This window comes from Anser cygnoides, chromosome 1 (assembly GCF_040182565.1).
Source record: "Anser cygnoides isolate HZ-2024a breed goose chromosome 1, Taihu_goose_T2T_genome, whole genome shotgun sequence".
Lineage (NCBI taxonomy): Eukaryota > Metazoa > Chordata > Aves > Anseriformes > Anatidae > Anser > Anser cygnoides.
In genome coordinates, this window is record NC_089873.1 from 198561738 (window position 1) to 198578331 (window position 16594).

General features: G+C 33.0%; 1 protein-coding gene across 4 annotated transcripts in view; it reads right to left on the bottom strand.

The window, feature by feature from the left end:
• Positions 1-16594, bottom strand: part of CNTN5 (contactin 5) — a 682193-nt gene that overhangs the window by 177514 nt on the left and 488085 nt on the right. For all 4 annotated transcript variants that reach the window (XM_066989851.1, XM_066989852.1, XM_066989850.1 and 1 more), the window contains one exon: positions 1024-1227. In XM_066989851.1, the coding sequence (XP_066845952.1) occupies positions 1024-1227 (204 nt within the window). The remainder of the gene's footprint in view (positions 1-1023; positions 1228-16594) is intronic.

Sequence of the window (16594 nt, forward strand, 5' to 3'; positions counted from 1 at the left end):
TAGGAAGTATCATTAAGTGTGGAACATCCTGGAAAAAAAATATAGATATTTATAGAATCACTAATTATTAGTCTCAAAAATAACATTATTTTGATGGAAAACAAAACCAAAAAGGAATTATAAAATACTAAATATGAATCTTTTAGTTGAAAAAAAGCAAAAAATCGTTGTCTCTATAGATAGCTATTCCAACAGAATTGGAGATACATATAATTTTTATTGAAATGTCATACTGCTCCATAAGAAATATTATTGGAAGGTGTTTTCTTTTAATTTTTGGAAATGACTAAGATATTTCAGCTCATAAGCTAGTTTTTGAAAATAATATTGAGGTACTTAATTACAGAAAAAAACCTGCAGTGATATGCCTTGATGAAATTCAAAAGCACCTGGGTAGCTAACTATCTTTGTAATCAAAGCTATTGTGGTGTTCTTGGTGGTCCTTAATCACTGCAGTGAATTGGAGCCTGGAAATGTAACAGGTCTTTAGAACAACATCAGGTTTTAAGTGTGAGGGTCTCTGTTCAGTTTTCTAACCATCTTGTGACAGCTGAGATGCATCAATGGATATCTTCAGGCATCCAGCTTGCCTGTAAGGGCACAGGTTTCCTGTATGTCCTGTGTGATATTTGCTAGTCACTTGTGGATGTTTCAGATATTGAACGGCATCTCAGTGTGGCAGTAGCCACATTCATTTGGCAACTGAATGGAGTCCTAAAGAAACAGACATTACTGAGAAAGGAGATTTGCTTCTCTCTGACAGTGACAGAGCACCAGAATAGCAAAAAGAAATCTTCTAAACAAAATAATTCAGGAGTGTCAGATTGCACCTCAGTCTCTGGAGGTCTAAATAGTCCCGCAACCATTAGATGTTTTAGAAGACTTTGTCTCCATGGACACCATTCCTATGCTGATTGCAGCAGTAAATGCATGCACAGATAGAAAAAATATAATAAAATCATGTTTCTTAAATTATTGAGTATTTTGCTTCCATGTGGTACCCAGAAATAATACCTTTCTTACCATCATTTCTCAATGTCAGAGGTGTAGGAGGACTCAAAACTCTGGCATTTGTCACTGTGTTTTTTACCAGACATATATAGCTGCCAACATCAGATGTTTGCACCTTGGAGATGTAGAGATTGCCTGTCTCCTGAGAGATGAAGCGTCTGCTATCTTCTGCCACAAAAGATGGAAATTCATTAAATACCCAGCTATAGATGATCTCTAAAAGAAAACAGAAAAATAAGAGAAAGCTATTATGGAAACAATACTCCATATTGTTAATGGATACACTCAATAAATGTTCATTAATTTTATTTAAATCATCTAGGGAGAAAAATAAAGGCTTTTAAAATTTTTTATTTGCTTTAGATCTGAAGTTATTATTTTTTTCTTTCTTTCTTTCAAATTTTGGAAATGAAATAAGCCATAAGTGACAAATTATTAAACAGTCCTAAACAGGTTCTCTGGGAGGACAAATTTAGTTCAGAAAAAATAATTAAATTATTCAACAGACTCAGAAATCAACCATAAAATATTAGATAATTCCCTTTTCTATTTTGTGGGGTCAATCCAGACATCAAGCATTCTTTTATCCACCTGTTCAAATTTTCAGTGAACTACAACAAGATGCTTCCTGTAGAGCTAGGGATGACTTTTTATGTACTTCTTTATTTTTTTTATGTTTATTTGCATAAACAGTTTTTATTCTGAATATATCTTTAAAACAAAACAAAACAAAACAAAAACAGATTCTAATAGCTTTTCAACCTACTTTGCAGGTGTTATTACTCCACTACACTTAATATCCTCTTCTATATCTGTTTATTTGAAGATATCTCAGAACCCTTTCTATATGCAGCTTAAGTCCCTAGAATCAATCAATCATTAATTCCTTAAACCAAAGCTATCAAGCACTTTACCACAACCTGAGGCATAATCAAAGTGATTTTTTTTTTTTTTTTAAGTGTAATCTGCCTTGGTTATCATTTTTATCCTGGGAATCATTCTGTACACCCAAAAAGTATATACTTTTCCCTTTATACTCATAATATTTGGTTGAGAAAAAAAACATTCTGTATGTAATTATATCATGATGTATTACAAATCTAGATGCATTAATGTCTTTGCATTAGAAGTGTCAATAAAGTTAATGAGGTTCTGGTTTAGCTATTGCAGGGAATTATTCATGTGGAATTCTACAAATTAGACTTTAAAGCCTTAACCTTAGGTATACTTTTTTTTTTTAACGTGTTGTTCTCTTCTGTTTCCACTTTATCTTACACTGTTTCATTTTGTCTTTACACTGAAACAAATGTTCCTTACTGCTTACACTACTTACACATTAGCTATGAGGTAACTTCTGTAATCTTCCCCTATGACAGTTTTTAAAAATCTGACTCCAGAATTAGAAAAACCAAGGCTAGTTCAGGTATATTAAACCCCTCCTACTTTTCCAAGATGGCTACTGCTCCATTGGTATAGTAAATTCCAAGTTTTTAGACATAAATTTCTTAGGTGACTATTCTCAGCTTCAGCATGAAGATATTTTGCAACATCGCAAATCTGTTAGTCTGGTTCTGTCATACATTTATTCCCACTATGGTCAAAAGGTTTTCTTGATAGAAAGTTAGCCAGAAAAAGAAAGAATCGAAGTGAGAGGAAACACCTCAAAATTTCAAATTTTCTGTACATTTTTTGCCAATGATAAGGTAGGAACTGGGGTATCTTTTTATGGTACAAGAAATGTGAAATACACTAACTCTAACTGATCTGTCCTTCCTGTCCTTATGTTGTACCACTCCCTAACATGGTCAGAAAGAAATGGAATGATGAACAGTTTTCAGCCAATATAAGCCAATAATGTAAGCAGTCATGTAGTGATTTACAGATGAAGGATGTTCTGGATTAATTTTGCAGAAGTTCAATCCACCTCTGTCAGATGAAAATTTTCTCATGACAAGTTGATCGCATCAGTACAAAAATGCTATGGACTAAATATAGTCATCACACAGTGGGGGAAGACTTTTGCAAAACATAGAATTACGTTGACTTTCTGCTTAAAATCTTTTTTCAGATATAATTGCAATTCTGAGGAGACCCTGAGGAGTTTCAGAGAGCTCTCTGAATGCTCAAAATTTTCTTCCTCTTCTGCTATGTTTCAGGCAAAATACTAATTAACCCAAAATATTTCTCTCTGAAAATTTCATTGCCACATTTTGCTATGAAGTTTTATCTGGCAGAAATGATTTAGGACAGCATGAAATTCTACAAAGTGGTGATGAACTTATGAGTTCAAGGAAAATGCATAGATTTTAATTGAAGACACCTGTTACCAATTCAAGTGAAAACCAATCAGTCTCACTAATTGCTCTGGCTTAAAAGTAGTTCAGACCAAATGTAAAGTAGTCATCATTGTGAGTTCATTGGCAGTTCATGTAGGAAATAATTTACTTTATTTGTACCCTAAAAACACACAGTTAATTATTCATTAATTAATTAGAACTACTCCTAAGGAATGGATTTCAGGCAATGAAGTTTTGTACCTCTTATAAAATGAAATACTTAGTCTTTGCTGGTTCTGAGTCTGAAGGGATACTGTTATTTTGTTAACTTTGAAATGATTTTTGCTCTTAAAAATTGAGTGATGGATGAATTAGGACAGGGTAGTGAGAAAAAAGCAATAGAACTTCTGTCAAATCTAAAACTCAAACAATTTGTGTTATTAAACTGTGGTTCAGGCTTTTTATCTATCTATTTTTATTTATTTATCTATTTATTTATTTATTTATTTATTTTTCCTTCTTGCTACATAAACCCAATACACAGAGAAACTCTGAAATTTCCAATTGAAGTTATGCAGAACAGTCAGAAACAGCCACGGTTGGCTAGGGATCTGGGATCTCAGCAGTTCTTAGCTGACAGAAATAGATGGATGATCTTGTAGAAGTGATTTTACAAAAGGGTGTTAGGAGAACCACTGCAATTATGCTAAAATGGGTGTATCTTGACATTGATCCATTTTACAAATCTCTCACACTTCTAAATTCTAAGATGATGGAGGACAAAACACACACTGATTTTCATACTCTAGGACTCTGACTGTTCCCAGCTTACATACCAGCAAAATTAAAATTTGGGGTTCTTAAATCACAGGATTACTAATGCAGGTTGCCCAGGCAGAAGATTCATTTGCTTTTTCATTTGCTTTTTTTTTTTTTTTTTTCTGACAGTGTCATGCATAAGTGAATACCCTAGTAATTGCGATGACATTTAAAAATAACTAACAAAGAAATGTTGTAGAATCAACAGTTTAAAACATTTCTGTCTATTTTTTAAGTCTGTTATTCATAGTACACATACATAAAAATGAATTCTAGAACAACAGTAGATAGTAACGTATCACAACTCCAACAGCTGCTCATCACAGGAGCAGATGTAAATTACAAGAGAGTCCTTGCTTAAAATATCACCTGATATACCACTCTTAAAAAATGGTAAACTGATGAGTGAATTTCAGACCAAGATTCCTATGACCCAGTAGAAGACACTAGTCTATTTGTACATGGGTCACTGCAGTTTTTAGTGAACTTCAAGCTTGTATTTTAGTGCAACAGTTTAGGTTAAATGATTTTAGAACCAGTGTTGTTTGGTTAGACATAGAGTACAACCTATCATTGCATTAAATTTTGAATAGGGCATTAAATCCCACAGATGCATCACTCCTGACAGGTAAATAATTGTGAGTTTGAAGAAATTTTGAAGCTTAAATTAAGTGCTGCCAAAACCTTAATAAACCAAACTACAACTGTAAAATCAAGAAGTAATGACTTTAGAGATGAATCATCTGAAGTCATCTCTTTTTGAGAAAAAAAAGCAGTAAGACTGAGTAGACATTTTTTTCATGTTGTATAAATGCAATAAGACTGAGTAAAATGTTTTCTCCATGTTGTACTTACTTTCATTTCAATAGGGAAAAATGTGTAGGTGAAAATAGGAAACTGTGAATACTGCTGTACACAGAAGTAGAGAGCATTTTTAAAGAATATGTGCTGAGCATATTTTTTATTTCTATAGCCAGCTGTTTCATGTTTAATATGACACCTATGTCAAAATCACAAAGATGATGCAGAGACCTTCCTGGAAATTACAGTTGAATGCCAACACAACAGAAACTTTTGTTTATATACTACTTATCAACACACACACTGGTAATAAAATTACACCGGTAATAAAAAAAAAAAAAAAAGAGAAATTATGAATTATAGAGGCAGTTGTAAATTGGCATTCTCCTGTGGCATGGGCTTCTGCTGGCAGGTTCCACTGTATGCTAAGTATTGGTGTGAAAATGATTCAAATCATCTTGGTAACTGCAAAACTGTAATTTCCTTTTATGAATGACCAGTCTTGTTTACAGACCTATGTCTCAAGAGCTTTGTGTCTGTTCTCTGAAGTCCGTTTGGAAAGCCTTCCAAATGCCCAACTTGTTTCTCTTTTATTAAGGAGTTTTTAGTGAGCAGTTTAGTGAGCAGGTGAAAATTTGGGTCACTTGGTGATAAAGTAGTGAGAAGAGCACATCTATCTCCTGCCAAAAAGAATTTATGGTGAGAACTTTTGTTTACTATAATTTCTTAAACGATTTAGTAGACCTATTTTCTCTGTTTCACAACACTAATTTCTAAACTGTCACAATGTTACGTATTTCTCGTAATGGATGATGCTGGAATACTGACATATCAGCATTTTTGTTAGTGCTATATGATGTTTCTGTAGATATCATTCTGATGCAGTAAATGTTAGTACTATGGTAATGCAAAAGTCTTTTTGTCAGTGAGGACCAGTGAGAAATAAATCTTTAAGTATTTTAACAAGAGCTGTGGTGGAAGCATTCAGATATCACCAAATATTCACTCCTGTGTTTGTTAATGCCAGATTGTTTCCCATGTTTGTTTCAAGGTTTTTCTCCTCAGAAATTGCTTCTTTTCTCCTTTAAACATGTAGTTTCTGGACACGAGTGGTATTTCAGGTGGCATGTGAAGATGTAACATGAGAGTCACCATTGAAACTCCTTCAGAGTGCCTAGAACCTAAAGGTAAAGTCCATATTATAGTTAAATATTGCATTTTCAATGGCAAAGCATGCAAACACACATCCCACAATTGCACTTTTGTGGAATTACAGTATTTGCAAAATAAAGAAGTCTATTTTGTGTCTTCTTTTTGTGATGCAGTGAGATATACTAGTCCATCTCCTCCAGTATCCTGTTGGGAAAATATATTCATCTTCCTCTGTTTTAGGGTTTCCTATGATTGCTCCAATTCCACAAGATGGCAGTACCTGATGATTAAATGGTACTGATGCCTGATGACAGCCAAAATCTGAAGTAATCTGGGAATTTTAGCAACTCTGAAGAAGTTCCTTCTTCTCTCTCTCTCTCTTTCTTTATTAAAACAAACAAACAAAAACAAACAAACAAAAAAAACGCATCACCACCAACACCAAAAAAATAAACTAGCAACAAAGTCACTCCAGATTAGGGTATGAATTTACTACGAATAACTATAAACCATCAAATTTACGTGATAGCTTTGCTTTATCATTCAGAAATATTCAGTTCAAATGAAATAAATAATCAGAAAAAAAAAGTCTAAATCTCCCCTGCTGAAAATACAAAACCTTATTTTATCTCAAGCCAAGTTTTAACTTTTATCATCACACTTGATGTTTGGATATTTTGTGTACCAACCACTGAATAAGGGTGTAATATGTTGCACTTTCTAATGATGGAGTACATTTCACATTTCAGAGAAAATGTGAAATGCTTTCAGTAGCTAAGATGAATGATAACAGTGGGTTGTTCCTCCAGCCTCCCACTACAACCAGATAAATAATTTTGGTGCATTTCTTTGTGCTGCTGTGGCTTATTATCAGTGCTCATTAATCCTCTAAGAAAATATTTAATGAAGGTAATTTATTTGTTGCATTGTCCCCATGTACAGCAAATAGATGTTGTCTGTTTATCAGCTAGCAATGGAATTGCTCCTTTTCTACTCTGGGGGCTCAGTATCTACTGCTCACTTACCTGAAACACAGCTCTACCGATCACATATTTATCTTTGTTCAGATTTAATTACAGTGATAAATCTTCAAATAATTTCTTTTTTGTAATCACTTACAGAGACAATAACTAAAATATGTTGGAATAGATAAGTGTAGTGTTAAGACTGATCTTGTACTGGAGGTTACCAATATTATATTAACATTTCTAGTGTACGCAGTCAGTATAGACTCATTTTTGCATTTGACATATATGAAATGTAGCCAGTCATTGAAACGTGTAAATACTTTTATGTATGCTCTTTAAAGAGACCACATTGCATATAACAAAAAGATGGCTTCTCAGAAATTTTAATAGATTATTATGTGTACTTGATTGTCATTGATATGTTTCATATTTTAAAAAAATTCATGCTATAAATAATCAAAAAATAGGAATCAAAAAGATCTCAAGAACATATGTTCTTCAGGTTCGTCCCTTCCCCTGAGGCAAGTCTAAACAGATTCTGAGTCCTGTCCTTAAAAATGTGTGGCGAGTTATAGTCCTAAATTAAATAACCTATTTCATAGCTCAGTTAATGAATGGAAAGTTTTCCTTTACATTCATGTGTATTTCCTTTATTTATTTATTTTTTTAAATAGTTACTGCTTATTCAATTTATCATATTGAGAGTATCAGAAACATTTTGTTGCTAGCCTATATTAAGCTTTACAATTACAATAGTAGACTGTTACTCTTCTGGTCTGTATAAAGCTTTTGTCTTCAAGGCTAGATCAAGCAAATCTCTTTAAATTTTCCTTAGAAATCATGGTTTTGAATCATCTATTTAGTTTGTTATCAGTTCTTCTGCTTTTCTACAACTTATTATGTAGGACCCAAAGCTGGACATGGTAGTCTCACATACTGAGACATTAACAGTGTTGATAAATGGAATTGTAGTCTCACATACTTTGTAGATAATACACTTACTATATCCTGGAATCGAGGCATACAATTATCCATGAATTAAGTATTCAATTTTCTATGTTAGCACAATTGGTTTAATTTTAATTTTAAATAATTGTTTAATCACTTATTTCCATATATTCTATCTTTATGTTTGATTTTTTGGGGGAAGTTTAGTGCTTTGCATTTTGCTGAATTTTATGTTACTAGTTTCAGGCCACTTCTCCAATTTACTAATTATTTTGTATTCCTCTTCTGTCCTCTGCAATGGTTGTAATCTCTTGGAGCTAGGAGTCATTACAAATGCTAAATATACCTTTCTTTGCATTAAGCCATTCACAATTTCAAAGATAAAAACTAATTGAAATTTGATATGATTTGTTCATTAACAAATCCATACTGGCTGTCTCTTAATAGTGATTTATCATCTTATTGCTTGCAAATTGAGCGTGCCATTGAATGTCACAGTAAATTTGCAGAACTCAAGCTCAGCCAGCTATGGACCCTTCTTTATTTTAAATAATAATAATAATAATAATAATAATAATGGCATTGGCTTTTCTTCCCATGGTTTGAGATAATTTTTGAGATATTATATTCCCAGTAAGATTTTCATGTAAAGGGATGTTTAGACATGCTTTCATTTCAGAATGTAAAGCTATTTTATCAAAATATATAGTTTTCTTATTTAAATAGAGAAAATATAAAAGTGATATAATTTTATGGATAACAGCTGATGGTGGAAATAAATTTATATATATTTGTTTAGGGTTAAAATAATTTTATTAAAGAAGAAAAACACTGGGAAGAGATTTCTCTGACAAGCAAGACAAATAAATTACAAATAAATTTTAAAAATATTTCAAGAGAAAGTAAAAGAATTCTAACTATAGGTCTGCTATTGATACTCATATATTATTAGGTAAGAGTGGAAAACAATGCTTATGTAGAAAAATCCTAAATGCACCATTTAAATTTATGTTTTACCTTTTCTAATATACTGTTATTTTGGAGAAAAGCAAGAAAAAAAAGGGGGGAGGAGTGGATGGTATAAAAGATAAACAGCCTAAATAAGTGGTAACAAAGAACTTAGAATATAAGATTTATCAATGAAGCTTTTTAAATCAATACCAGTGTCTCTATAGAACTATTGGAACAATAGTAATTTCCAAAGTCAAGAATTAGGGATAATTTTGTTCTAGCATTTAAAAAGTTAATCAGGAAGACCCACATCATTATAAAGTCATTAGCTTCAATCTTAGATGAAATAATTGAATGATTGATACCAGACTTGATTAATATCAAATTAAAAGTATGATATAATTAATGACATTGGATGAAAATAAATCTAGTCAAACTAACTCAGTTTATTTTTATTGTTCTTTCTATGGAAAAAGACAGCAAAGTTTCTGTAATACTCCTAGAACTCAAGTTTGTAAAAGTACGCTTTGTATAAAAAGAATTGGAAGAACCCTCCAATTAACTTGTTGTACATTGAAAAGAATAAAAACTTACTTTAAAACATGATCAAAAGGAACAGTTCTCATCCTGTTTTGGGATCCTTGATCTTTTGCTGATGAACATTTTAATGGCTAAAAACAAACCAGTGCAGTTGTAATCACTGATCTACAGGAGATATAATACTTGTCAGAGACCAATGTGCAGGACAATTCACTGGTAAATCTGATTTGGATAGTTCATTATTATTAGAAACATTTTTTTTTTTTTATGATGGAAATGTGTTGAATAGACAACACAATTTAATAAGTTCTTAATGAGTAAGCTCAAATGAACAAGAATTCAACATTCGTTCCAAATTCCTTTAGTAAAGTCAGTAACCAATAACTAACTAACTATTGTTCTCATATGAAAAATGTGGCATTGGAAAATTCTGAGGAAATTGTTTAATGCTCAGGAAAACATTATTCTATAGAATATTATATATATATATATAAATATTTTCTCTGGAAAAATGTCCAACAGAGTTTAAAGTAACATTGTTTCTTCTCCTTTTTCTCATTCCCACTTTACATCACTTTTGCGCTCTGATCATGCTCTGATATTAGAGTTTCACAGAATCATAGATTCACAAAATGGTTTAGTCTGGAATGGACCTCTAGATGTCTTATTGTCCAATTCCCCTGCTCAAGCAGGCCCACTTAGATCCCTAATGTTACTGTCATTTTATATATAAGGAAATTGATAATGGAATTGAAGGAAGTGACTTCCCAGCAGTCACGAGTCAGGTTATAGTTAAAGTGAAATCTCAACTAATATATAATTATTTTAATTCTTAATGTTATTCCTTCTCACCAGCTCTTCTTCAAACCTATAAATCACCACAACAAAACAAAAAATTTAGAACCAGCTAATCCTTAGGAGCTTAGAAGATGAAACAGGAGATGGGTAACAAACCCCAAATACTGCCTCTGAATGTGACTTTCAAATGTTGAAAGAAATTAGCAGTATAAATCACATAGTGATTCAGATGCTGAATGTGTAATGCTCAGCTCCTTCCTGGTATATTTTCTAGGCTTAAATTTAGCAAGTAATGGATCATCCATTACATCTTTCTGAACACAATGGAACATGTGAACAAATGCTTCAGAGGATAACGTAAGAACAAATGTGTAGTCCCCAAAACACAATTTTTAAGTATTAAGAATGACAGTGACAGATCTTTTTTTTTTCATCTCAATTAAAAAATAACTCAAAGTGCAGATGAAGAGGAAGATACAAATCACATTAGTAAACTGCTCTAGAATGCCAATAACACTGTTCAACCATGTTGTACAAATAAATCACTACAAATAACCTTAGCAACAATCAATCATTTAAAATTTAACAATGTAGAGACTGTTACGCTTAACTGTTGGTTACATATAGACAATACACAGCTGAGTCTCAGTGCATGTCGTTCTGCACTGCTTGGAAACTCAGGAACTGCTGCCATCCATCTTCTACTTGTCACATTATTATTTAGAAATAATACATAGCCTTCTGTTGCCTTACTTGCAGCTTAGGGCAGTGTCTCATGATTATAATCTCTCTTCCTCATCTCCTTACCATTAGCAGTCAAAGTGACACCTGATGTGTCACATTTTTTTTTATATATATATATATATATATATATCATATGGAGAAAGAAGACATTTTTTTTCTAACTCTTTCTGATTGTTGTTTTTGTTATTCTAATCGAGATAGCATTAATAAAGTAATGTAAATGACAGGCAATTCTGCTTCTTCCTGTGTTGAATACATGTGTAGTTTTCAGAATTCCAGTTATGTTTTCCAAAGCCCCTTTCTGTTCCCTAATATCTCCCCTAAAAAATGTCTATTTCAGAATTCATATGCTGAATAAACGAAATTTGATCTAAAACTGATCACTTTTGAAAATTTGGAGATATCTTCTCAAGGTCATGGTTATAATGTTTTTAAGTTATATTCAGCCACCTAAACCAAGTTTGCTGATGCCTGCATAGCATCTGGAATGGGAAACTGCTTCAGAAAATTTACCTTAGCAATTCATACTTACACAAAATCAGAGGAGAAAAGCAGAGTGAGTCAGAGGTACTAAGCATCACTCATCTACAGATGAGTACCTCCCTGTCCGCATTAAGTAGAAAAGTTAAGCATTACTGCTTATTTCTTACTAATCTTTTTCTTTTTTTTTTTGTTGTTGTTCACAAAAATGTGTAAAATGCATAATTCTTTCAGTTGCATCAGTGGATTTGCCAGGGATTATATTCAATATGTATCTCAAGGAGTAAAATTAGGAAGCATATAAATAAGTAGCATTCATATATTGATTCACAGGCCACCAACTCTGAGAGGCCAGTGGGAGCAGTACATATGTCATTTTTCTAAGCACATGTCTACATGGATCATTTTCATAAGCACATGTAAGTGCTTCTCACTGACCTTTTTTGACTGCAGTACACAGAAAATGAATGGATGCAACTTCTGGTAATTCGCAACATCTGTCAAAAAAGCCCTTCAAAATAAATAAGCCTGAGTCACAGCCTATCCATCACCTTAGCATTGTCCCAGATTTCTTTCATCTGGTCTGGAGAAAGTAGACAGAGTCAACTCCTGTTAACTGTCTAACACTTCTGAACAGCAGCACTGAAATGGAAAAGTTTTAAACCAGGCCATTGCCCAACAACAGTGATAGGAAGATCTCAGAAGTAAGGATCCTGGTGTTTCAGCTTTCTCTCACAGCCCTTCATCTTGTCATGGAGTTGGGTTGACTGATCTCAAGTCCTAAAGGACCTTGTGGTTCTTCAGGAAAAGCCAAACTGAGACAAACAATTAATCAGTATTATCTATATCTTTCTTTCCATTCTTTCTTCTTCCTGAATTTTTATCTCTGTGGTCTCCACTGGAAAACTTGCTTAATTATTAAACAAGAAAAGTGCCATGAAAATTAACGCTTCAATAAACCAGTAAATGAAGTGAAATTTTCCAGTTACATATTCTCTGCTGTAGGATAATAGCATCAACACAACAGGAAGTGTATTAGCTTGCTAATTGAGTCATCAGTGATGATTTTAACAATATTGGAACATAGCATGAGACCAGAGGAGATAGAAATGGACAAGCAAATTATCAGAATTGATGGCATCAGAAAAGATGTCATTGTGATTGGAAAGAAGACACCATTCCACTGTTACTGCTCTGAAAAACATAATTTGTTGTCAGAAAGTAAGGATGCATACTGGTTTGGTTTAGCTGTAACCATTCAGATTTCAGTCTGAAAGCCATGATATTAGGCTTATATCCATTCAGTCATTTTCTTCTTGATAAGTCCAAACAATTGCCTTTAACATAATTATTATTTAAGTTATAATTGCCTTCAGTTATATTTGTATTGGGCAGGTAAAAGACCATAAACACATCCTCACATATGTTTCTAAACAATTCCTAAAAAATTTCTAGTTTCACTTTTGTAAAGGAAAAAAGAAAACTAAATATCCAAAATAGATTTTTTTTTTTATACCATTTATTTTATCTGGAACACTCTTCTTGAACTTATTAAATATATGAAAATATGTCTCATTAAGAACTGCATTACCTCAAATGATTTTATGATTGACTTTCATATCATACATATAAAATAAGGAATAACTGATGTTATTGCATAGAGAATCTCATGGCATCCTATAGAATGCATATCAGAACTTACTCCTTTGGTCAAGACTGACTTCCTACCATCTTCAGTAGTCACCTCAGCCAGAATCACCATTGAATTCAGTTAATCATGCATAGACTGGGAACAGTAAACAATTACATTTTCTGAAAACTCAACTATTTTCATCCTTTTTCATTCCTTTAATATTTACTCACAGGGGTGATGGAGAGAAAGAGCTAGACTCCAAACATTTAGAAATGAATAATTTCTCATGTCTTTCTCCTTATTATGTATTCTCTTGTTTTAGCTGTCTGACCAGCATTGTATTTCTGGCTTCTTCTCCTTGGTTATATTGCTTATCGTGCACTCTTTCTTGCTATTGTTGTCTGCAATATGGTGAGGTAATTGGGATTAATTAGGAATTCTCTATCTTAAACAGCATAGACTTTCTGATATTAAACTGATATGTTTGTAAAACTGTGTTGTTCCTGTCACCAGCTTAGTAAAACATCAGAACTAAGTAGCAAGTGGATTGTAACAGAAAACATATTATGAGAGACTAACATTTGCAAGGACACTGTGCCACTCTATCTGTATGTTATTCTATGTTATTCCAATCTTAAATATACTATTTTGGGTCTCCTTCCTTTTCAAAGTTATATAACTTGTAACACAAAAAAAAAAAAAACCTTTTTTTTTTTTTTTATTTTTCTGCTTTAATTGGCATTTTTACATTATTATTTTCTGAGATGTGGTTGTGACACCATGAACATACATTTCTGTTAAACCTGGCATGGTAATGCCGTCTTGTTTAATCACTAGACTAAGGGGTTCCTGATAGTTGTATCTAATTTGTGGGGACATCTCAGTAACAGACTAGCATTGTGTCTCCAGGGAAGAGGAGTTTGCCCATTACAGAAACTTTACATCATCACTGTCCCATATGTCAACCTCAAGAAAACAGCCACATATGGCTGTTGCCTGAAAGGCAATAAAACATGAGTCTGAAAACCAACATACTCGATGCATTTTTTAAATTAATTAATCTCTTATGCTTCCTCCCTCTTTTCTTGGTATCCACTTTAATTCTCCTGAACTGGCAGCTGGGGTAATAATTGTTGACACTAGTGAGGCTGTGAAACAACAGTACATATCCCTTAAGCTGAGACCTGTCAGGGCTGCCCCTTCATCCAGCATTGTGTGCTGGTTTAATTGGCCAAGGTCAACCAGTTTTCTCTCACTATGTCTTCATAGTCCTTGCAGTAGTCCTTGCAGTGATCCATTGGGTCTTGGGTCACTAAACTTTCAGTTTCTAGTGTAGCTTAGCACATTTTTGGAAATAATTATTAATGTTTTTAAGAGGATGGTAGTGGTATATCAATAGAGATAGCATTTGGAAAAAACTTTTCAAAAAAAAAAAACACCAAAACACCAAATTGTAAGTTTTTTGAGATAACTTACTGCGGTTGGTTCACCGATACATTGCTTTTAATTTATTAATTTTCAATTTATTTCTTAAAGGAAAATCTGGAATCCTATGTACAGAAATTTGAAATGGATAATAATGATCCCTATGACTATTATACAGATATTGCCTAGAATTTGGTGCATATTCTGGTCATTAAAATGTAATTAAAGTCTAATAACAACACATTGCCAACAGACAGTGAGTATTTCCTCATTGGCAAACATAGCTTGCTGCAATGCTACCCTACTGAAAATTCTATAATTCCCAAACTCTTAAATTTCATATCCTCAGATGCATGCATCACCTTCAACAAGATTGAGGAAAGAAACACTATAAAGTGCTCCAGGGAAGTCAACAGCAAAATTACTGGTCATGTATTGAGTAATGAAAAGACCATAGTAGAAAAAAAAGTGAAGTTAATTGTGTTTTTTTGTTCCATAATGAAAACTACAGGGCATAGTCATCAATCAGTCGCACAGATAAAGAATACAGATTTTTGTACTGAGCTGTGTCGGGGGCCATGGACATTCGCTTCAATGATAACACATGTCAGAATTAGTATTATTAGACAATAAAGTTTCAAAAGCATCTTAGGGAAAGTGATAAAGTAAGGGATGCGAGAGCAAAACTTCTTTATGAATCCTCCAGGATAAAATGTGGTGAAGAGAGGAGATGACCTTATGGAATGATCATTAACAGAGAATTAGGGCAAAAATATAGAGTTTAAAGTATTGTGTACCTGTCTCCTAACATTTTTTTTTCTGTCATTATCAAAAAGCAAAGTTAAAGCTTTGTTATCATTCAGTCAAAGTCAAATAAATACAAAAATATAATAAAGCTTGAGACTGGTACCCTTCAAATCATTCAGTTGGTAGGTGTGGCTCTTGAAATAATGCTTTTAAAACATTTAATATTTACATTGTAATAATTTATATGTTATGGGCATTTGAAGAAGGGATAGAGAAGTTGTGCCATGTTGTCCTGTATATGTGACATATTAACTTTATTATACTTTTCTGTCATGCACTTTTTTCCAATCATTTTCTAATCCTGTTAGTTGTGGCCTGTTTCTGTTACTCAGCATCATGCCTCGATAATGAATAGAAATGTGTGAAGAAGAACAAATTATGGTATACAATTATGAGAGAAAAAAAGTAGAGTTAAGACGGGTGTCTCATATGTCTTCATACAGATCCCCTTCTTATAGGCCAACCATTTGTTAATTCTAGGACACAGATTTACCTTCCATTTTAACATTGATATGTCTTAAGGAAAAATAAACAAAAAAACTCAATGTTTCTCTTATTCTCACTTTTGATAACAGAAAGAGAAGCATGAGGGCATTGGACAGTTCAGCCTTCCCAAGAAATAGTTAGGCAATTACAGTTACGTACAGTGAATGAGAAATGTTCCATTTGCCATCACCTGCATCATATATATAGTCTCTAAAAACTGTTAATAGAAGATACTGAGCTTGGCTTAAAGGAGAGTCATGGCTGGATGCATGACCTGTGCAGATGCTGTTTGAGAAGACTGTGGAAGGCTAATGTTTTGATTTGGATCCGGCAAATCAGTCTTATTTAATGTTCTCAAAGGAGAGGAGAAATGTGACTGCTTCACCTATACACTGGTTTCTCCTGGAAACAAATTATACAGCTTTCCATGTTAAATTGACTTTAAAAGTCAGATTTGAAAAAATATAGAAAACAAACAAACAAACAGGAAAAAGCAAAGAAACAAAAACCCAGAATATTAGCTTACTGTTTAATACACACAGAACTTTACTGATATCGCAAATCATGGTCAGCAAGAAACCTCACTTGTAAAGATAGGCTAGAATGATAAAGTAGCACCCACTGTTGCCGAGAGAGATGGAGATTCAGTGACCTAAGTTCATGTAGGCTTCCTATGATTTTAAAGAAATTGGTAATGGCTAGATAAATATAGAGACTGAAGTTCTCCTATGCTACGCACTGAAATACCACTGTTA